This window comes from Phymastichus coffea, unplaced genomic scaffold (genome assembly GCF_024137745.1).
Source record: "Phymastichus coffea isolate CEN01 unplaced genomic scaffold, Cenicafe_Pcof_1.1 PCOF00065, whole genome shotgun sequence".
NCBI lineage: Eukaryota > Metazoa > Arthropoda > Insecta > Hymenoptera > Eulophidae > Phymastichus > Phymastichus coffea.
In genome coordinates, this window is record NW_026706876.1 from 91,971 (window position 1) to 116,059 (window position 24,089).

At 43.6% G+C, this 24,089-nt stretch overlaps 1 protein-coding gene across 2 annotated transcripts in view; it reads left to right on the forward strand.

Moving 5' to 3' along the window:
• The first annotated feature begins 632 nt into the window (after positions 1 to 632).
• The window catches only part of LOC131667392 (protein vein), a 175,700-nt gene continuing 152,243 nt past the window's right edge, over positions 633 to 24,089 (forward strand). For both annotated transcript variants that reach the window (XM_058940773.1, XM_058940772.1), the window contains exon 1: positions 633 to 1,811. In XM_058940773.1, the coding sequence (XP_058796756.1) occupies positions 761 to 1,811 (1,051 nt within the window). In that variant the 5' untranslated portion in view covers positions 633 to 760. The remainder of the gene's footprint in view (positions 1,812 to 24,089) is intronic.

The window sequence follows — 24,089 nt, forward strand, 5'->3', positions numbered from 1 at the left end:
GACGAGGAAGGAGCGCACAAGAGAGAGAGAGAGAGAGAGAGAGAGAGAGAGCGCGAGTCAGTGGAACGCGAGTATTGTTATCGTGCGTGAGCTCGCGACTCGAGGAAAGGGGGTGGGGACAGCAGGCTAAAAAGACACACGATGCTACCGGGGCAAGACTGCAGCGGTAACAGCAGGAGCGGCAACGAGAAGACGACCAAGCAGCAGCAACAGCAGCAGCAGCAGCAGCACCGACCACTGCACTTAACGATCTGCAGTGCGCCACTGGAGAAGAATAATAATCGAGCAGCAGGTAATTCGGCCGTCAGCTCTCGTTCGACAGCGCTAGTAGCAGTTGCAGTAGCGCCAATTAATGGGCTCCGCGAGCTGGATTCCACGACACGCGGCATTTAAACCGCCACAGAGAAGGACAAGACCATGAATTCGAAGAGAGTTGACGCCGCCGCCGTTGCCGCGAGCACAGCGGAATTGCCGTGCGACCAAATCTGAAAAAGGCTGCGCGCGCGCGGATCATTGGCGAGGCAAGGAGCGGCGACGCACGCTCACACGCACACGCGAGGCACTAGGCACAGCAGAAGAACAGGACAGAGAGAGAGAGAGAGAGAGAGAGAGAGAGAGAGAGAGAGAGAGAGAGAGAGAGAGAGAGAACTGCCAGTGGACTTTGCACGTGCGGCATAGAAGTGCGCGCGTGCGAGAGAGCGAGAATGAGGCGCAAGCCCGTAGCGGGACCACCCCGACCTACAGTTCCCGTCCGCGAGGCATGTGCTCCGTGAAGCAGCGGCAGCAGCACGAGAGCAGTGGCGGTCGGTGTACCGGACTTGCGAGGATGCTGCTCCAGCTCGGGGCGCTGCTCATGGCAGTGCTCATCGCCACGGCCTCGGCGAGCAGCACGGCGAGCAGCCTCAAGAGTACGTCGCCGATCGTCCGTCAGCAGACCGACGACTATTATCAAGGTCGAGGCATGATTTTCGGCCTGAAACTCGGTTATCGCGACAAAGGCGGGACGGCCAGGCGGCGCCGATGGCCCGAGATACTGGTTCACCGGCCCGACGATTGGCAAATGGTGCAGCGCTACGCCAACCAGTCGCTGAGCAGCACGATCGAGCCGAGCAGTCGAGTGACTCGGTCTCTCAACTCTAAGCAGCAGCAGCAGCAGCGGCAGCAGCAGCAGCAGCAGCAGCAGCAGCAGCAGCAGCAGCAGCAGCAAAAGCTGCACGAGCGCACGAACCGCGGCGGTGGTAAAAAGAATCGCACGAAGGTCGACTCGCCGAAAGAGCAGCGGAGAAGATGTCGACAGAGGGGCAACTGCAGAGGACGGAACTGGTGTCCGGACATGGACGTGGGTAATCGCGCGTTCCTCGCCCCAACGGTGTTCGAGGGCAAAGCCCGCAGCATGTCTTCGCTGCGCAAACCCGGCTCCAACTACGCGGTAACCTTCGAGGTGAAGCAGGTGTTCAAGAGCCAGCCGGGCTTTCAGCCGTTGCAGAAGAACGACAGTGTGAGGCTACACTTTCGTGACAAAACTGCCCCGGGCAAGTCGACCGTCTGCCAGGAGGCAGCGGCCACCGCAGCAGCTGCTGCCCTCAGTTCTAGTGCGAGTTCTAGTGGTGCTACAAGCCAACAACAACAGCGTCATCAGCAGCAACAACGTGACAGTGGCGGTCTAGTGCGCGCTAACATAAAGAGGGGTAAAGTGTATCTTGTGTTTGTGAACCGCGTGGGACCCAGGAACTTCACGATCCTCGGCGAACCGGTCATACGTAGCAAGAAGAACGAGCAGGCCGTCCAGGCCGTCATTCGTCCTGATTATGGTAAGTTTTTCGTCTGCCGTACGTCTTGCTTCTGTTTTACCAATTTCGCAGGTTAGAAAACGTTTGAGGAACTAACCTTTCCGATTTCTACTCGACGTTGACTAATGCTGCACTGTCGTCCTAACTACTTGTTCGTTGTCCCTTTTAAGAACGGCATGTTTATTTATGACACGATATAACGATGAGCGTGCATTTTGAATGCGCGAACTTATTTGCATATGTACGTACTTCTCATTTTACTAAAATCTATGTATTAATTGCCCATAGAAATTGAGCTTTCGGAGCGACCGATCGATCGGTCAATTTTACAATACGTCGTTTGATTTTGATTGTTATTCTTCTTCGTTGATACGTCTATTTGTTGTTTTTTCTGATTGTCTATCCGCTGGAAAAAAAAGTGAATCACCTTTTCTGAGAAAGCGTGATGCAATTGTGCTGTAATAAAAGTGACTACTGTAAATAACTCTATGATTTACTGCTGACTTGTTTTTAATAAATGTATTATTTAGCTGAGAGCGTGTTATAAGTAATATAAAAGATATCTTATTCTCTTGATAACATTTCATGTCATTAATTTGATAGGTCGTTAGCTGCCCAAAATTCTTCTAAATATACAGTACTAAAATTAATATAAACGACAGTCTTAACGTGTCACTATGAAGAAACTCGAAAGATATCCGTCGTGTTAATTGGAAAGTTAGCTAAGGAAAAAATCTAGGGCATTTAGTTATTTTTAAGAATTGTCGGGATCGGAATAGATGCGTGACAGAAAGAAATTTATCAGCGAAACGTAATTTTTTTTCTCATAATATAGTCCAAGATCACTCTTTCTTTTATATTTCGTCATTTTCAATGTTTTTACCGAAACAATTTATCGAACGCACAATGCACAGAGATGGCTGGCATTCCATTCGTTTTTTGTCAGCTACAGGTATGAGCAATCACCAAAATCTACATCGCGATCGCCAATATCGCAATAATCGGCGTGAATCAGAATTGATGAGCATTGCGTAATGCGCTTCCAAGTGCTTCACTTTCACTTTGACCAAAAATAACGGACTGTTGGACTGTATTTTTTAACAAATACAGATGCCAGGCTAAAAGAGCTTTGAGCATTATACGGTATATGGAAAGTAAAAATTTTTAATATCGACTTTCGATAATTTAATATCAATAACAGCACGTGCATGACTTTTTCAACAGATACACGGCAGAGACGAGATTTATTGCTTGAAATCACTCGACTGTAATGTGAAAGTAACAGAAACGCAAAATCGTTACACGCAGCATTACTGTCAATAACAATCTCTCTCATTTTCTGGGAAAAAGCCCTCCGATAAAACTTGCCCAGAATTTCTCAAAGACGACTGTTCTTTCTGTCTGTACGAAGCGCTTAAAATTTCAAAAAGCACAAGCACGGAGGAACGAAAAACAAAGAGCGGAATGCTGCACGTTGAAATCATCGATACACGAGAGACTGTCCGTTGACACGATAAACTTTGACAGCGTTGCATGACGAGCGGGACCGAGAAAGGAAGGCTTTAGTTTTCACGGTCGGCCGTCGGGGAATTAGCATTTGAATCTGTAGCATGCTGGCGATGGTGGTAGTATAGGATGCGATGTGAAATGGTTACAGAGTCGCCGATGCGTTTCGTCTATCTGCCGGTACGCGTCGATCTCACCCATGCATAATTCGGTCGCTACGCTGCATCGGCGCCTGCATATAACACGGCAGCACGCACATACGCATCAGTGCTCCGAACGCGAATAGCGCAGAGGTGTCGCGCGCGAGCGCGGAAAGGCTCCGAGAGCATTAAACTTTGCTCTATAACCCCAACGCTCTCTCTCTCTCTCTCTTTCACTACTACCTGGCTATGTGTCTTTGAGATCGTCACTGCGTACTCTCTCTCTCTCTCTGCTTGCATGACCACAGTGCATTCGGCTTTTTGTGATTCCACCACAGGCTTCCCCTCGTATTACACCGCACTACTCCCAAATAATGCATGCCAATGCCGGAGCACAGACACTAGATTTACTTCGTAATTACTGCCGGCCATTTCATGTGTATGATCGAACTTATAATGCTTCTCTATTTTCCCGATAAAAGTTTTGAATTAATGCCGCCATTAATTTAATGCAAATTTCAATTATAACTGCATAATTATCTAATAATCGCAATATTGTTGAAATATTTAATGTAGTATGACGGTTCAGCCCCGATACACGTATTTTCAGTCCAATTCGATATGACTCACTGACCACATTGTATTTTCACGAGAATGTTTACGTTCATTTTAATTACAAAAAGTCAATCTTAAGCAAATAAGAGGTATATTGCAAATGATTTTATAATTTAATCGTCACGTCACAAGGCCAAACGGTGAGACAGGCGGGATAAATTGAAATGTAAATGACCGCTTGGAAAGGGCGCGTGTCGGCACATCGAACAAAATCGCAAGCTGAGCGCGGCGCTTCGACAGATAGAAGAGAGCGGAAGAGAGAGAGAGAGAGAGAGAGAGAGAGAGTGGAAAGATTATAAAGTTTTGCGTGGCATCATAGCCATTACGGCGTTTTATTACTCACAGACACTACGAAACAAAACAAAACGGAAAAGCCAGCGTCGATCTATAGCAGTATTCGACTCGAAAATCCAGAAATGGCTTCATTTTTATGGCTGTCTATACAGCGTATTGCTCTCGCTCAATACTCTCTGGCTACACAGTGTCATTTTATTAAGATATTTCTTTCTATCACCGATTTCTTTTTAGTATCCTGCCACGCTATTACATCTGACTATTTGATTTTCGTACGCTTTAGTTCCAGGAAAATTTTAAATGAAAATGCGAATGGAATATACGGCAGCATAATGCAGATGATTCGAATGTGTTTAGTTATTGGCAGTGGTGTAATCAACAACACAAAAAAGCTTATTTCTAAAAAGTATTTTGATGGAACTACACGCTTGGCTAGACTGCCCAGCTATAAGTATGTAGCTTCTCGGCTGCTTTTTTCTTGGTTGCATTTGGTTAAAATTTTATTAATTGAAACTATCCGAGCTTAACATTTCTAACTAATTGTTTTTCAAGCACAATGAAGCATCAAGCCAGTTTTATAGGCCATACAAGTGTAAGTACTCTTTTCGAACGCCGAGTTATAGTTTTATTTATATAAAAGCTATAAATTAGTCTCCGCGGACAATTCATACATTTATTTGGCTTAATGCTCTTATTTAAAAAGTTGGCGAATTAAAAGCAGATTGTTTTTACGAACGAGTGTGCGTGGGTTAAAGTTAGAATTCTCAGAAAAGTGCTTTCAGACTGTTTATACTCATGTAACTACAAGCTTTTTTTCCTCGACAACTGCGAAAATCGTAATCGTGTTGATTAACGTCGTTAAAAAGAAATCGAAAATACAAATTTAAAATAAACCTCGTTTCGTCTTCCACTGGACTGTGTCCAATAATATCAAAGCAATCTGGTGTCCACTGAGAAAAAGAAAGTCGAGCGAATAAATTGAATTCAACATTCGTGAAAATTTCAAATCAGTGTAGACGCGAACACATTTCGATCGGTGTTCCAAAAAGACTCGATGAAAGCTCACAAATAAATGGATTTCGATGTTGGTAACGTCAAGACGCAGTAGAGTAATATCTCGTGAAAATATGTTTCACCTTTAAGTCATTTGGGCAGCTCGCGCTTTACTTTGATCGCGCTACTTGATAAAACTCAGCTAGCGTTTATAAGAAAAGGCAGTATTCTCTGTTCTTCTCGCAGGAGATAGTCTCCTTCAATCAATTACTTAGCTCTCGCTCGTCGGAAACTTCGTACTCGAAACTCGTTACTCACAAGCAAGCACGCGCAAGCTCCTTAATCCTTGCGTTCGCGAGGCGCGAAATCATTTCATCGTCAATCTTCCTACAAATCGAAACGCTAATCCACGGGAACTTGCTAGCGTAATAAGGGACTTGGTGTTTTGGAGTGCACTTTGTTATGCTCACACACATATAACGAGCAAACGATATGTGGAATTAGTGCTTGAGCATAGCGCCGCCTCGAGGCTTTCAATTGACAAGTGACGGCTGCATGGATATGCGAGTTGATTTTATCGCGGCGCGACGTCTGTATACGAGTATGTACGAGGTGTGTTCAAAAAATAACGAGAATTTTCGTTTTATGAAAAAAATATTTATTTATTCATGTACATTAATGTTGTCGCCTTCAAAGTAGTCCCCTTCGGATACAATACACTTATGCCAACGCTTTTTCCAATCCTCGAAACACTTTTGAAACTCGATCTTTGTAATAGCTTTTAGCTCTTTCAGCGATTCGCTTTTAATGTCATCTATGCTTGTAAAACGACGGCCTTTTAATGTTCTCTTTATTTTTGGAAATAGAAAAAAGTCACATGGAGCCATATCTGGCGAATATGGAGGCTGAGGCATCGTTACAGTTTCGTTTTTGGCCAAAAATTCACGAACAAGCAATGAAGTGTGAGCAGGCGCATTATCGTGGTGCAAAAGCCATGAATTGTTTTGCCACAAATCCGGGCGTTTTTTTCGGATTGCTTCACGCAAACGACGTTGAACTTGTAGGTAGTACTGCTTATTGATTGTTTGACCTTGTGGCAAGAATTCATAATGCACTATGCCATTAAAATCGAAGAACACAGTGAGCATAACCTTCACATTCGACCGCACTTGTCGAGCCTTTTTCGGTCTTGGCGATCCAGAATGCCTCCACTAGGACGATTGAGCCTTAGTTTCGACATCATATCCGTAAACCCATGTTTCGTCACCTGTTATAACACGTTTTAGTAGTTCTGCATCGTCATTGACTTCATTTAGCTACTCCTGAGCAACTTCCATTCGCCGCTGTTTTTGTTCGAAATTCAACAATTTTGGAACGAATTTTGCTGCCACACGTATGAAACCCAAAACATTCGAAAAAATTTGATGGTATGAGCCAACTGATATGCCAACATCATCAGCGACTTCTCTGATTGTGATTCGGCGATCGTTCATAACCATTTCTTTCACTTTTTTCACGTTTTCATCGGTTGTTGATGTGCTTGGGCGTCCGGGTCGTTCGTCATCTTCAACGTTTTCGTGGCCATCTTGGAAACGCTTATACCACTCATAAATCCTTGCTTTACTCATAGCAGACTCACTATATGCCTTTGTTAACATTTGACAAACTTTACTACACTTTATTTCATTTTTTACGCAAAATTTAATACAAATTCTTTGATCCATTTTTTTTCACAAACGAAAATCGCCGAGCTCGAAAAACACGTCTAACGTTAGCGGCTGCCACTTAAAAAGTAAGCAATGAATATTGCTGAAAATTTTATCGTACTTCAGGGGCATGTGTACCAACATAATAAAAAAAAATTTTATACAAGCGGACTCTCCAAACCCGCGAAATTTAAAAATTCTCGTTACTTTTTGAACACACCTCGTATGTATTATCGATGTATTGTTGCGCGTCTGTGCGCGTGGACGGGCGGCATATCGCGTGCAATGCACTTTTGGACGTCAAGCCCGCGGCCCCACTGCCGGCCGAATTCTACTGAAATTTATATGAAAAGTTTGCGTTTTGCTTTTAGCGTTAATGATTTTCGTTATTGCCTTATAAATATGAGCAGCGTTAACGTAGAGCTTTTCACAAATCTATCAATGTATTTGCGACATTTTATTGAAATCTACCTATCAATATTCACGTCATTGAACGGTGGGAAGATCTCTAAATAAGGGTTAAAGTGCTATGAGAGCTTCAAAGTGCATTGATCTCTATCACTGTACGCAAAGCCATGCGTACTTTATACATAACTCAAGCAAAATGAAAACGCTTAACTCGGCTACAAGTCAGCTGAAAATCTGTCTGGGGTGTGTATGCGCGGGAGTGAGGAACACGAGCAGGAGACGGATATAGAGAAGAGTCGTAGGTGCATCGTTCGTTGATCCGCTAGCGAGCGCAAAATACCACCAGCAGTAACGGCGGCGGCCATTCTTCGGTGACTAAGCCCGCATTCACTGCACAGAGACGACGACAACGACGACGACAACGACGACGACGACGACGACGACGACGACGACGAGGATGAAGATGTAGTGGCGGGGGGGGGGGGACGTCAATTATAAAGCCTTAATCGGAAACCCGTCCTCATATACTTGTGTTGCTGGCTGTATAGACTCATATATATATATATATATATATATATATATATATATATATATATATATATATATATACACAACGATCGACCGAGAGAGAAGGATACAAATGCCTTCGTCTCTCTCATTATGCTTCGCAGGTCGCATATATCTCTTTCCCTCGTTCGTGCTATTCTTCTCCTTCGGCCGGATGTTTTTTCTATACGACGCGCTCTTCAATTCCGCCTTGTTTTTTCTTCTTCTCTTATAGTCCCGGCTTGTCTGCCTCCTTCAACTTCTCCTTCGCATAATTGATGACTCTATCGACAGATCCTCATGGCTTTATCAGCCGTACACGAATATTCGTTGCTGCCGCTGTGCCGATGTGCTGCAGCTGCTACTTTTGGTTAAGTAGGTTGGTGCCCGCCATTTCTGGAAAGATGCGCGTCCCACTGGCGCTGCGCAGAGTGCGGAAAATAACTGACAGGGCCAGAAAAAAAAGATACACACACGAACAGACACCTTGGATTTCCCCGCTTTCTTTCTCTGATTTTCATTACGATCGCAGAACGATTATATCGGCTAACTTATTTTTATAATGCGCCTCAATGTCGGTACGTGGATTTGTTATATTTCTGCGGCGGCATAAGTTTTGTAAATATTTAAAACATCTGCAAGATATTTAAATAGAGGTGCCGCTCGACGGCTGTATGTTTGAAAAAAACGGCACAATCGGGCACAATCGCACTCTCCTTGATCGGCGATTCAATGGCAATTAAAAAATTACCGAGGTCTTGGCTCATCAATCCATCCGCACGTGTTGTTTTAATAATACGTTAGCGCGAGTGCACTCACAGCGACGTTTCATATTGTTCGGTGCAACAATCGGCCTTAAATTTCTACCGAGTCCAAGTATATACTCAGGTTGACCTGTATCAAAGGAAACAGCTGCAACGTAGAAAAATGAACGTGGCGGTTGCTCAAGCGTGACGACGACTGATCATCGGCAACACACGCACGAGTTCTCTTTTTCTCTTATCGCGGTTTATATTGAAATCTATCTGATGGCTGGCGCGTTAATTACTGACTTTTTCAAGTGTGATCGATTCTGACAAATACAAGAGCACGCTTTTAGACCGGTCGATTGATAAAAAAAAATTTCACGCGTCCATTGGTATGCACTGGTGTGATATGTTTGCTGCGCGGAAGTGCGCCCGATTCTCTTTAATGATTTCCCGCTGGTATCGCTGTGCTCGCGCGTTGTGTTTTTGAGCGATAAATTGGAATATTAACTGGCTCCGTTGGATTCGCGTGCAACTTTGTGGAATATATCACGTTAAATTGTGCGCGAGTGAATGATCATTTGAATGTGATGTGTCTCATTTTCTCGTTGCTTTTTGTTTCGCATGTTAAACGATTATACGCATTGGTCATCGAGAATTCTCATATTATTTTATGCAGGACACGTCTCAACGGTTTTTACATTCTTTTGCATAGTGCATCGTCATTTAATTACATCTGCCATTTTCCAATGAAAATCAATTTCAACATTTTGACGCCAACATTTTAATAATTCAATCAGCTCGAGCCAAAATAATAAAACAATGATTTTTCTGTTTGAACAAAGTACGTGAGATACTGGGAATACCGGGCGAAATCGAGTTGAATCGAACATCGGAAAATTATTATCCGCTCAGTGCAATTAGTGTTTGCGCGTATATGTAAACGTGTAGCCAACGGTGTCATTCGAATGAAAACAGTTCGACAAATCGAAAAAAAAAAATTCGATATATACTAGCGTGAGAATTTTTTTTTAATTTTTGTTTCAGCATATAATCCTCGTGCAAATTTCGAGAAATTCCCCAAAACAGTATCGATAAAAATGAAAATATAGTTTTTTATGGTTTTTTTTACAATCTTTTGTAATTTAATAGAGAATACGAAAGATAGCATTATTCTGGATTTTCATTCGAATTGTTCGGATCAAAAGACGTCGTAAAGCATAAATTTCGTTTAAACGTGTCGATTTTGCAGTTTCATTGGTAACCACTTTTTAATGCATTGCGATAGCTGTAAAAACTCTGCAAAAGTTGATATTTAGAGCAAAAATTATTTGAACCTGTGCAATTCGAAAATTTAAATTGGGCATGAGATTAATTAAAATATATTTCTCTTACAATAAAAATTGAAAAATTGATGGTAAATTGTATTTTTTTAAATAAATGATAACTTTTTTATGAAGAGAAAAAAGGGATTAGCCTATTTTTTTTATTTCAAATGCTCAATAAAATAATCAACTAAAAGAGCTGAGAGCGTGCACCCTATTTGACATTTTTTCAAATCGTTTTGAATCAAGGGATTTTTTGCATGAAACTTCTCATAGATTCAGTGTCAAAGCATGTACATATGCCTGAGGGTGCTGATTGGCTTACGTCATTGTACATATGTGAGTGTACGTGTATGTGCCTTGGAGACGTGCACGACGGCGGCAGCGAATTACTATCGAAATTAATTGACGTCAATTAACGTTTCTCCGCGCGCGCCAAGGAAGCAAGGCTGCAGTGCAGTACATATGTAGGCCGAGAGACGCGTCGGACGACACAGCGAACTATGTGCATATAACGATTGAAAAATTTTTGCCGTCGCTGATATTAACATATAATATATGTGCATCAATATATAGATACTATGTGAAAAAGAAAAGACTGAGTGCTCGTTATCGGAAAAGAGACAGAGAAAGAGAGAGATACAGATAGAGGAAGAGAGGGGGGAGAGAGACAGACGATTGAACGATGGGAGACAAAGTGATGAAGCGAGGAATGTTTGTGAGTTGCTCGCCGCAGATAACTTATTGATTATCTCTCTCTCTCTCTGCCTCTCTCTTACTCTCTCTCTCTCTCTTTCTCTTTCGCTGCTCAAGCTGTCAAGCATCGACCGCGTGAAGACCCGTTGTCACGCGCTCACTCGACAATCGTATTTCATTTTGGCAATGAAAGCCGATCATGAAATTCATTCAGCACACGAGTTATAAATTGTTATGTGTATATATGCAGCGATTGAGCGTTGACAGTGTACTTTTTGATTGATTTAGCTCATGCCTGACTTTGACATATCAAGTATGCATACCTACATTGATTAAATTGAATTGAACCCCCTAGCTTCATCAAATATTTTATGATTCTTATGTGTTCTACCGATCAGACATTGTTTTTGCATCGATTGATCAGCAAAAGTACTAAACCGAAATGAAACAACATATCATCCAGTGCTATTACTCGCAGAATTTGTGCTTATAACTTGTCAACCAATAAGACATGACACTGGTTGATTGATATAAAATTTATAGCAGTTCAGCGAGCAATCTTCGCTTATCAAAGCTAATTAACAATAAATAATCAGAAAAGAAGGAGAAATTTACTCGAGAACCGCATGCTTCGACGTAAAAAATTCCGTCCATGCATAACCCCCCTCAAAAAAAAAAGAAAAGAACAAAGAACGAAAGAAGGTGTTTTTGGCGGCAGGTGAGATGATGAGACGATTAGGTGCACAATTACAAGACACCTCGCAGATGCAACCACAGCGATACTCCTCTTTCTTTCTCTCTCTCTCTCTCCGTCGCGTCGTCGAGTTAATCTCGGTACGCGATCGTGTGTTGCGAGCGCGCGCGTCCACCTTGCACGCGACCTCGGCGGCACGACGACTGTATAAAGCTGCACGAGGGGACGGACGAGAGAGAGGGAGAGGGAGAGAGAGAGAGAGAGAGAGAGAGAGAGAGGAAATCGGCGTTACGTAGTTGAAGCACGTACGGCCCCGTGTGCCCATACACAGGGCACTCGCTCAACTCCAAGTACATCGAGCGCTCCATATTGCTTACTGACACGTATCACACACATGCGCGCGCGCGCTTTTTGGATGACTTCTGCTTCTTCTTTTTCTTTTGCGTTGCCGTTTGTTATACCGTTTGCTATATTCTTTATTCGGCGACGTATTTTGCCACCGTCCAATTTTCGCTCGCTGCGGTATTAATTGATTAACGTGAGCTAGTCATTCGTATGTTCGATGGCGTGTGTATAAGACTGATAGTTTTAGAATAATATGTATGCGCGTATATTGACGTTGCAGTCAGTTAGCAATAAGGAGGGATCGGTAATCAAATAAAAACAATACTGCATAAATAATGAACGATTAGTTGTCTCTCCCTCCCTATCGCTATCTTTCCACTCTCGATAAAAGCTTTCGTCATCGCGTGTTCGCGTTAAATCGTGAAGCAGGAACTGCACTTCAACTGAATCGGAAATGTCTTCGACTTCTTAAATGACGCAAGAGTCAATAAATGATATTGATATAAAGTTCGCCAGTCGTGTCGAATGAATCGGAAATGACTTGCCCCGCAACTCACCGAATGATCTTGCTCGTTTCGCTGTCGTTGCCCGAGAGAAAGAGTAGGTTGCCGAATTGTCACTCTTCCACGTACCATCTCATCTTAAAAGCCGTCGCGGGTCCACACGAGGGCGCCTTGGCTCTTCCGTGCATTGTTCAACGGACAACTTGTCTCACTTTGTTCTTTTTTCCCTGAAATAGCGGTCCACAACGATATCATGACTGAGCAATTTCGAGCGTGATTGCGATTAATCGATTTTACAACGACAAATTGGCGTAATTACAGGAATACGGTAAACTGAAGCCCGCGCATTAGCATCTCGATCGGCGCGCGCATATATAATGCCTACGTATATCAATTAATCCTATAGAATCATTATAAAGCGATCGGTCAGAAAAATCATGGGCAATATCCTCCGCTGTGCGAGCGATAAGTGAGGTAGTATGCGCCTACCTAACAAGCTCCTTACTCTTGCTTCAGAAACGGCGTTTATCTTAATATAAGAGCGTCATAGCTGCAACGCGAAGAGGAGGAGGAGGAGGAGAAGGAGGAGGAGAAGAAGAAGAAGAAGAAGAAGAAGAAGAAGAGACAGAGAGAGAGAAGCTTTGAAAAGGGGGATGAGCAGCCACGTGTGTTGCCACGTGTGCGTTGCACTTTGTGAGTACACACGTCGTAGTACGATCAAGGCGCAGGTAGACTGCTGGGCGGCCGCACACCAATAGTGGCCTTGTGTGTGCAAGCCTGTCTGTGTGCGAGCTGGAATGCATACCCGTACGTACGCCTTTTCCTCTGCGAGACAGGCAGAGTCTTCGTTCTGTCGGGACCTTGATTTTCGCCTCTGTCTTTTTCTTTCCTGCTACTCGTCGCACACTGCTGATTACGAAGAGCTCGAGGATTCGATTGCTTACCACCGCTTCACTTCTTTTTTTGAGACCAACGACCACTTTTAGCGGTTTATTTATTTTCCTTATTCTTTAGATTTTTCTTGTCGAAGAAAGCTTTCGCAGCAACTCTCTCCATGAGAAAAGCCTCTGCGGCGTTTGATTAGTCACAGGTCGCTTGATACTCGATGACGTGTCCATCCAAAGCCAAACGCAGAAAAGTGACTTGCGTGATATGCCAGTCTAATTTTAGAGTAGCGATGAACCGCCCGTAGGGCTAAGAGGAAAAGAGCTACTCGTTTCTTGAGTGCGCCTCCCCGTTCTCTTGCTCTTGCCTCTTTCGTCTCGCGAAAGGGGCGACAGGGCAGCTGCTGCTGGCTGCATTATTGAAGCAATGCTTAATTGAAAGTGCAATACTCCGCTGACCATTCTCTTTCTCTTTCTCCTCTAGCTCACTTTTCTTATTAGTATATATCTGCGAGTCTCGTGAGTTTCAGCTTTGAAGTTCCATCTGCTTGTTTACTGTGATTGACGTCTTACGCTCACATTATAAAAACACACCGATCCTTTATCATTTAAAAAAAAAATAAGATTTATGTTTAATTAAACGAGATAAACAGGATAATATTTGTTCCCGCACTTATCTCTCTCACTCTTTGAGTATTTCCCTCTGTGCACTCACGTCGAGCGCAGTTTTTCATGTATAAGATGGCACGGAAATGAAGGCATTTTTCTTAGCAATTTATTCTTGCGGCGCCTGACAATTTTGAAAGCAAACGGATTATCAAAGTCTATTTTTCTTCTCGGCTTCGTGGAAAGCAGAAAAATAAAGAGAAGAAAAGTCTCTCATAAAGGAAAATATTGAATTTGTGATCTCCTATCGGTGCCTTTAGCTGCAACGCAATATACGCCTTTTCAAAACAAATTTCATTGAAAGCCTTCATGTCGTCGACGTCGTGGTGACGGCAAAGACGCTCACACGCGAAAAGCACATGCACACCCTCGAAAAGCGTATACGCATTTTCCCTCGTCGTCGAGATAATCCGTTAAGCAAGTCTTCGCGATACGCTGCAGAGAAAGAGAGCTGGCGAGCTCTTCTTCCACGAAAGTCACTTCGCTAGAAAGGGACGCGAAGTATATACGAGTAGATGCCGGCCACTAGCCACTGTGTGCGTCTCTCTTTTCTCTCGGCTGTGAGACTGATGCCCCGTAAGTTCAAATCGGATTCAAATTCTTCAAACGGAAGTACAACCTCTTTGGTAGAAGCTGAGCTTTTTACGTATCAATTGTTGGCTTCGGACATCTGCCTTCTGGTGAGTAAAATGATTTCGTGATTCATAATACTCAAATAGAAATATCGTTTTTTGTTAAATGATTAAACTGCTTGCCGATACTCTGTCCTATCGCGTTATTTATGCAACCTAATAAAATAACAATAATTGATCAAACAGCCACAAATAGTGGAAAATTCATCGAACATAAATTGGAGCTTGCAAAAGACTTTCTAAATTTATAATTCTTCTTTTTGAATGTCGAAGCTTTGCAGATTTGTGATTGAGAGATTTGAACGCATCGTTTTTAATTGAATAAAATGTGTAGTCAATATACTTCAAATAAAAAATGAACTTGTTACGTTAGTTCGGTATATGAATGTATGAACATTGATTACAAAAATTAAAATAGACGTCTGGAGTCGAAGAGGCTGCACAGCGGAAAAGTTCTGCTGTATTTCGATCGCGGTGAGTTGGCAAAACTTTTATTCCCAGGCGCATTTTGTCTCCCGGGGCATCGCGGAGGTGCATGCAGCAATCGCAATGGGTTTAGAGGATGCTTGAATAATCAAGAAACTCCAAGGAATCGATTCTGCGTTTACTACAAGTTGAATCTCTCGACGATGTTCCAGCGATGATCATTTGAACACAGGCACAATTCACCTTGTGACGAAAAATGCGAATTTGATCAGTTATTTGCCATCGTTTCCCCAACAATCTACGTTTGTCTTGCGATCGCAATTAACCTACATCTTCGAAATCAATTTCAAGTATTAAAGTATGGGTGTTACAAGAAAGCGATGTGTTTGTGCAAATAATTATACTAATAATCCAAATGAACATGCCTGTAAAATTATGGTAAAATTATTAATAAACCACATTACAATTTCAATGCTCATTTATCTACGTATATTTAATTGTTCATCTATAATATGTATCGATACTCGTGTATCATTTCAGTGAATCATCAAAGGATGCGCATCGCTAAACGATTGAAAATAACGTGAGAGAAAACACAAAAAGAGCAAAAGTATCATACATAAATATCTATATTCATAGTTTTTTCTATATTGGATCCATCGAATTAGCGAAGGTTAAAAGATCTTATTTCTGGGTCGGCACGACGAGTGCGAACACGCGAGAAGTATAGCGAAAAGAGACGGAAAAACTGCGAAAGAGCAAGCAAAGGCAGAGCCGTGCGACCAGCGGTCTGGTCGTATAGTCGCGTAGTCACAACACGAGCCACGAGTTATTGCCCCGATGTTACGCCTCCTCCTCCTCCTACCTTCTGCGCCGTCGTCGCCTATGTAAAACTCTTTAATTTCATTCCGCTGTCTGTGATTCCTCCGATGCGAAATAAAAAAAAATAATCGAGCAGAAAAAGTTTCGCGACGGTGAATCCTCAGCAGCCGTCTCGCGAAATATGAGATATTAAAAGCCAAGAATAACAAAGTCGATATGTCCCCACCCGAGAGAGACTGACTCGCCGCACGTGTACATTGTCTAGAGCTTTTCGAAGTTTTTTATTTTTTTCTTCCGTTCACTCCTTTCGTTCATATTCTCATTTTTTTCCCGCTTTTTTTCCATCACATGTTCCGTATTAAATTTCGCCAGACTTTGCTCGCTTCTCCGTCCTTCTCTGTACCCTTTTCGCTGCATTATTAACTGTGTAGATGTCGTGACAGCGTCGTAGTTTTATTCATTCGTCAAATATCTCCAGGAATAACTTTGTATTTTGCAAATAAATGGGCTTTGCGGCCATTACTCGTGGATTGCTTTCAATTGGCATTTTGATTATAAGTGTTTTAAACGTCGATTATCTAGCCATTGATTTATTTTGGTTTTAGCCGAATAAGCAATCTTCAATTCGCATAACGTTTAACAGTATTGATTTCAAACGTATAACACAATAATTCGGCAGAACTCACGGATATGGTCGTCAATAATACATTCAAATGATCGTTACGCGAACGTATCAGTCGATCTAATGTAATAAAAAGCCCCAGGACATCGATACAAACGACATTTTCATCAGAAGTAGACGGATTGGAAGCTATTTCCGCATGTGATCGGCAATTGCGTAATCCCCCATAAAATTGATCGGATTGGCACTTGCGCGCGCGAGACAAAATTGTTTGAAAGCATGCTAGCTTATCGTCGTTTACTTTCTTCGTATTAAATGATGCCGCTTTTGCGCGCGAGCAAAGGTATATATCTATAATCGTATAAGGCAAGAAAACCAGCTGGACTCTCGTGCGGGATTCTGCCTGCGCGTTGCGGACTGCGTGCTCTCTCGTAGAACTGTTGGCTCTGTGTTTATATGGTGTCTTCTCGCTCTCTCTATCTCTCTCTCTCTCTCATTCTCGTATACCATATCTATCGGCGTGCGGCCATCGCCATGTACGCTCTTGTGGGAAAATCGTAGAAAACAAACTCGTTTAGCGTCGTCGCCGTCTCCGTCGTCGTCGTCGTCGTCGTCGTCGTCGTCGACGGCAGCTGCTCGCTCATATAGCTTTTCTGCCCTTCCATTCTCTCGTAATACTCACGCGCACTTATTTTTTTTTCTTTCCTTCTTTAATATCTGCTAATATCCTATCTCGCGGGAAATGACGCTGCGGGAAGCATATGTGTGTGTAAGTGTGGCCAGAGAGAGAGAGAGAGAGAGAGAGAGAAAGAGAGAGAGTCAAGTGGCGAAGTTCCTGCGTTTTGTACTGTGCTCGCCGTCGACATTTCACATGCACACGCTTGCATATAGACGCGGACGTACAAACGAAAGGTTTTTATTTGATAGTTTGTAGTGTACGAGTTGAGGGTCTCAGGAAAATAAAGGTATCGCTATCGATCTTCAGCAGTGTGCTTGAGTTCACGTGTCTGTGATAACTAGCTGTGCAGAGGACTTTATTTAAAGTTGCGCTCGCTCGGTTGCAGTGCCCGTAAGTGGTAAATTCAAATTTAGTAGGTCTGTACGCACGTTTCTGAATAAAATATACACTCTCAAGCCTACTGTTGGGAGTGAACATACACACGTGTGCGCGCGCACACCCATGCGAGGCCTACTGCAAAGTGTAAATCTCGAGTGAAAGTAAACTCCTTATACAAAGTTGATGCAGCGTTACGATTTACATATTCTTGTATATGCCCTACTCGCGATGTAACATATTCCAAGCGCTCGCTTGAAATTTATTTTAATCTGTGTGAAACTGTCTCTATCGTACGTGGAAATATCTCAATAATACAGCAAGTTACTAGAGAAAACCTGGTCGTTACGCACTTATGTAACAATGGAAGTATCGTCGTCATCTCGGCAACATTACCCAGCTGAAAAGAGAGAACGATTCCGTCCAGAAATCGGGGGAGAGGCAAAAAAAATCTGTTTTGGAAGGATCCTAAAAATACATGGCCACAAGTATATATGTTCTAATTATAGGCGTAAAAGAAAAACAGCGCGCCAATAAAGCTGACGTGTGCGTCAGGCGTATAAACGATCGCGTTCGCTCAGCGTTGTACTTGATCCTCCAGATGAAGGCTGCGAGGGCAAGAGCGTGGACGGAAACGTTGGTGGGTTGGATTATCGCGAGGAAAAAAAGATGCGGAAAGCCGTGCAATACTAATATCCGTGCGTGGCTGCAGGCAGTGCGAGTCGGCGAGTGAGCGAGCGAGCGAGAGAGCTTGACTTTTCCGTCCCCTTTGAGATCGCTCGTCGTAGTCGTCTCTGCTTTCGTCGTCGTCGGCGGCGGCGGCGAGGTGGCGCAAATGCGAGACGACGAAAATATTGGGTCTATTTCGAAATTCTATTTCTGACTACGCGCCGCTGCCGCAGCCGGCGGCGTCGCGCGAAGGAAGAAGAGACGACGACGACCAAGAAGACGACGACCGCTCGCTACTGCTACTGCTCGCGCACGCTCTCTCTCTTACTCTTTACGACAGCACGTCTGTGTGTGCGCGCGCGCGCGTGCGACCAAGAGAGAAAAGTGGCTCCGTTACGCACTTTGGCACGCAACGATAGCCCTGTGTGTAACTGCGCTCTCTCGTTCTCCTGAGCGCGCACGATTAAGGTGAGCGCATGTATAGCGATGAGGAATGCGTTTATGTAGGCCTGATTGTTTATCAGTACTACTGCGACTAGCAATGCAACTTTTAAAGACTGATAGGGATGCGCCGTCGCCGCCGTCGCCGCCGTCGCCGCCGCCGCATGCATATTCTTTATTATTCCCTTTTTCTTGCAGCGACTCAAGGGGGATAAGCTCGATTAATGCTTTAGAGTGGAATTCCGTATGCGAGAGCTTGCTATTTACACGACGCCAGCAGCAGGCAGCGGGAATACGAAATTTATTCACTAGCAGTAGCTTTGCCGCCAGCTTGTAAAATTGAATTTACGTGCAAATTAGTCGGCAAAACTTATGGATTCCTTGCTACTGTATTTTCCAGTGTAGCTTGCCTGCGTGGTTTGATTATGCTTCAACTTATCTATTCCCAGATGAGCGAACGTAATTACCATTAGAAAGATATACACGTGAATTTACATAACCGACAGTGAGCTTTTTATCGGAAGGTTTGTAGAACATGTTCAGCCGAGTAATCGGAAAAAATCTTGAAATTGAAGCAGCTCATTATTCTTGCGTACCCAGTATGACCTGTTTTTTATTGACGTTCTTGACAAATACTTCTCCAAGTTCAGATTCAACAAACCATTAACGTGATAATCGACCAAAAAAATTACAAATAACATTTTTCCAATCATAACTTGACTGTTTTCTCTGCAACAGGCCAATACGCCACGTCCTCATTTTCGTTTAGGTTTGCCCGGGGCTCCCTCTCTCTCTTATTTTTTTCCCCCGAGAAAGAGCTGTTGTTACGCCACGCGCTCGTACCGCCCGTAGAGGAAAAGCACATGAGCCAGAGAAAGAGAGAGAGAGAGAGAGAGAGCTTCCACCTTAGTTTTGCCGCCGTCGCACTCACTCGCGCATTATATATAGAACTCTCAGCGCCAACTTAGCATATTCGAGATTGAAAATCGCTCTCACGAGAACTTCGTAAAAATATGCAAACACGTTTGAATCGAGGGAGAGAAAGATGCAGATTTATACTACCTTTAGTCCAAAAGCTTTCAAAGAATTTTTGGAGCAATTTCCAATTGCTAATCTTGAATTCATCGCTCCTGATATTCTCAATCTCTTTTTTCAAAACTTTTCGATGCAAGCTCTCGCTTCGCATGCTTCAAATATTTTTCACGTTCATTTGAAAAATTTCAATTTCAATTTTTAAATCTGCCCAAAAACAATAGTTAAAATAAAAATGAGCTTTTTAATCAAAGATTCGAATGCAAAATTAACTAACATCGGCGAAATTATGCATTCGACAGACACACAGAAGAGAGAGAAGCTAATTACGTAGCATACATACCAAACAACTTTTTAAGCTGATAAGAGTGCCATGGTAGTAGAGCGCGGCACGAAAAACGGCAAGAGGAGAAATATATCGCGCGGACAGATAGCGTGTGTGTGCGCTTTGTAAAAGCCAATTGCAGCGCGAGGAGGATCCTTTGATTTGGTCGGCTTTATAAACTCGTCGTGTGGTGATCGCGTGCCGCATCACCGGAAAGACAGAGAAAGAGAGAGAGAAAGAGAGAGAGAAAGAGAGAGAGAGCACATGCACACTACATTTACATTTCTCCGCGAGCAAATCTCTCTTCCACCCGCTTCTTTCTATTGATTCACGAAGCTCGTGGAAAAAGCTACAGCGAGATTGCGAGGCGAAAATGTGCCTTTTAAGCCGACAAGGGAACAAAAAAAGAGTATAGCAAAAGCCTTATTTTCAAGCGCTCGCGGGCCACTTAATGGCCGAGCTCCTCCCCCCTCGTTTTTCAAGTTCTTATCGATTTTCAGGCGGTGGTCTCTTTCTTCTCTAGTATAGCCGCCGTGTGTGGCGATCGAACTCATTCGATTGATGTTTATTTTACGTCTCTCTCTCTCTCTCTTTCTCTCTCGCGAGTCGCGCGAGTTTATGTACGAACACGATGTTCCGCTCGACTTTTTGCAATTGGCGATCGATAACTGATTATCGCGCCGATCATCTGCTTTACGTTCTCGTACGGCGTTTTTTTTCCTTTCGTATTCTCGCGACGTACGTATCGGAAAAGCACCAACTGATCGCGCAGTAATTAAAATTGGTAAGTTGTGTTTGATCGCTTTGCTCTTCTTTCTCTTTTGCATTTTTTTCTGTACATGCCACGCGGCGCTCGCCTATTCTCTCCAAGTGTATGTTAGTGACAGGCGAATGAATTAGCACCTATATAACGCATGAGAAATTGCGCGTAAACTTTGCCTCATTCGTCCGACACCTTTAATAAAGTATGCAGATTAAAAGAATAACCGCACCTCTCGCTACGCGCCTCGCCGCTGCGAGAAAGCCTCGACCGAGTTTCAACCGTCAGTTTTCGCGCGCGCGAGCGGGCTTTTTTCCCCGCGCGCGAAATGAACTAATTAACGTCGTACCCTGTATTAATTAATCAGTTCCACTTTTTAAAGCATAATATCGATGAATCTTGCTCCATAATTTGGGTTTTGAAAAACTCTCGGCGCGCATGGAGTGTATAAATGGCCAAGTTTTGCACACGCGAGTGCGCAGAAAAAGAGTTAAGGACGAAGAAGAAGCGAAGACAAAGTCTGTCTCTCTCTTGCTCGTGCACTACTCCAATTATATGTAATTTTGGACTGCGCCGAGGAAATAACTTTTCTGTCGTGTGTGCGTATGTGTATGCGTGCTGGGTGAGAGAGAGAGAGAGAGAGAGAAAGAGCGAGTCGGGCTTTGAAAGAATCGACGAGGGCGCCGTGGCGGAGTTATGATGATTGTCAGGAGGCGTGTGCTTCTGGCCTTTTCGTTAGCAGCCATGCAGACAATAAATCCTTGGAATTTCTGCGCGCGCCTCGCGCGTTCCTTACACTCGCCGCCGCGTCTCTTTAAATTGTTTGAATCGTTCATTTATTTCCAGCCAGTGCAGCTATTATCTGAAGCCTGATTCGAGTGACTTCTCTTCACTTTGTGTCCAACTTTCGATCAATTGAATATTTGCAATTGATTTTGCAACGATTGAAATTCATCTATTAACACTGTCGTAATCAATACATTCATCTTCCCCGTATCTACGTCAGTCTAATTAGTAAAATTAATTAATTCAAGTATGGGCTTGAGTCACCTGAGTGCTTTGTGCATTGAATTCATTATAAAAGACGTCCAAAGTCATCTGAGAATTCAATTTTCATAAATTTGACATATTACGAGCATTTGCACAAGGCTCTGTGTATTATAGCATTGGAAAACTGGAAAATTTATTAATTATAGCCGAAACGTATTTGATACGCTGACGGCCGAGCGAATGTAATAGAGAGCTTAATTAATAACGCTCGCTTTCAAAAGTAAGTAAATAATAGATCTTGGGCGTTCGTGGCCTTCATAAATAGGAATTTTTACATCGCACTGCACAAGGCAAAATAACCGTTCATCGCGCGCTCTAAATCACTGCCGTACGGCGGCGGCGACGGCGGCGACGGCAGCGGTGGCAGCGGCGGCTTGTCGACAATGGATTCTCTCTCGCTGGCGGGTGGCGCCCGAGATATAACCCACAAGGTGTGACTGACTGCCGGCCATTAGCCTCGCACTCGGTAATGGATGCCGGTAGATCGGAGACCGACGCTGCAGAAAACTATGAATTTCAGACCTACATATTTGCTTTTTTATTCTTCCACGACCGACTCCCTTTGGATTGGGACCACCACCTGACTAGGTTTTAAATTTACGGATGACGTGAGAATGCTCTGCTGAATGGAGAGGGGGGGAGAGAGAGAGGCACTTTTTTGGCGGTGTGCTAAAAACGTCAGTGTTATTGATCCAGCGATTCCAATCAAGTGATTTATTTTGTTTTCGGCGTGTATGCATGGAGAATTTGAAATTTTTCAACGCCCAACATCGTAAGTTTTAATAAAAAAGTGCCGGCTGTTATTTATCAAAGGAGACTGTCATCGACAGACCCAATATTTTGGGAGATTTTTAGTCGAAAGAAAAAAGCGGAAACGAATGTTTTTTTTCGCAATTCAGCAAGTCTATATTGGTCGTAAACTTCATATTTGAAAGGTCTTTTGGATGAAGATACTCGATTGCACAGCAGATAGTAAAACCGAAGTCAAAAATGGCACGAAGCACATATTTGACAAGTGCATCGTGGACTAAATGGCAGCAGCAGCAGCAGCAGCAGCAGCAGCGAGCGAGCGGATCATGAAATCGAGTGGTATAGTAGAAAGCGGCATGCTACTGCTGCGCGTACAGCACAGAGCGAATGCGTAAACAGCTGCGCGCACATTCATATATCGCGGGTGGGGAATAGGCGCATCAGCGCTTGCAGTAATTGCGGGGCCCTTACGCACGGCAGTCCGCTTTCAAGAGCGATAAAATCGCTCATAGAGGCCTTCGCGTACACGCACACGCGCGCACATACGCATAATAGTCCGCTCTTTTGACGCAGAGCGAGAGAAAAAAAAACTTCAGTGGCATATAGTAGGTAGATAGCGAATTCAACAGGTCGCCCGGAATTCCACGAGAGTTATCATGGCGCACAGTCGACTTCTTTTCTTTCTCTCTCTTGTTTTGTTGTCTTTCTTCCTCATTTTATAAGCATTATGATACCGCCAAGGCCCGATGAATATTAATGCCGACGATCGGGCATTAGGGCCCCCCTTTGTATATTCCTTTCGCGCGTTTCGCTTAGTCAGCTCAGGCTATTCAAATTGTGCTTGGAATGAGAGAAGAGGCCGAGCGAATCATGCGTCTTTGCTCCCCCGCGAAGCCGCATGCGTGAGTCAACGCAGAACGCGCGCGCAAGGGATGCCTATTTTGGAATAAAAATTTAGAATTGTTTTGCGCCAACTTGGCTTATATTTTCACGTCGAGAGTTCTCGCTTCGCGTACGGCTGGCTTATCTGATTACCCGCCAGAGATTCTTTCGGTCTCTTTCATTCTTACGTAAAACCTAACTATCCTAATGAAATATCATGTTATACTCGGATAAATGCGGCTTATCGGAATCAGCTGTTCCTCCGTTTTGCTTGCGGTGTCACGCGAAGAAGTTGCTTTATTGAGATATTTGATATCGACACTGGCGCTAATGCGATAATACTTTTTCACGCGATCTTGCTTAATAAAATTAGTAAAGCGATTGATGGCTCAGCAACTTTGCTCAGGTGAAATACATCACTCTGTTAATATTCAAGACTGCGTGTCGTGATTCTCGCTTCCTGAGCGACGAGCTGAGCTGAGATTGCACTCAATGCGATCTTACTAGAATATTGAATGTAATATGTTGCAGACAGTGACATCTTTTGACTTGGAACAGAATCAGTTGACAATTATTCCGTACGAAATAAACAAAGTATGGATGTGCGAGAGCGCCGTGGGTTATCGATCGGTCTGCCGAATAATAATTAAGATTATCGGCGACAGCCCTTTCAGTATTAGAGTTGGCGGCAGTCGCGAAGCAAACAAAGAAGAGAAGAGCTCGCGACGTTGAACAGCGATTCTTCCCACGTACCTGCGGCAGTGGCG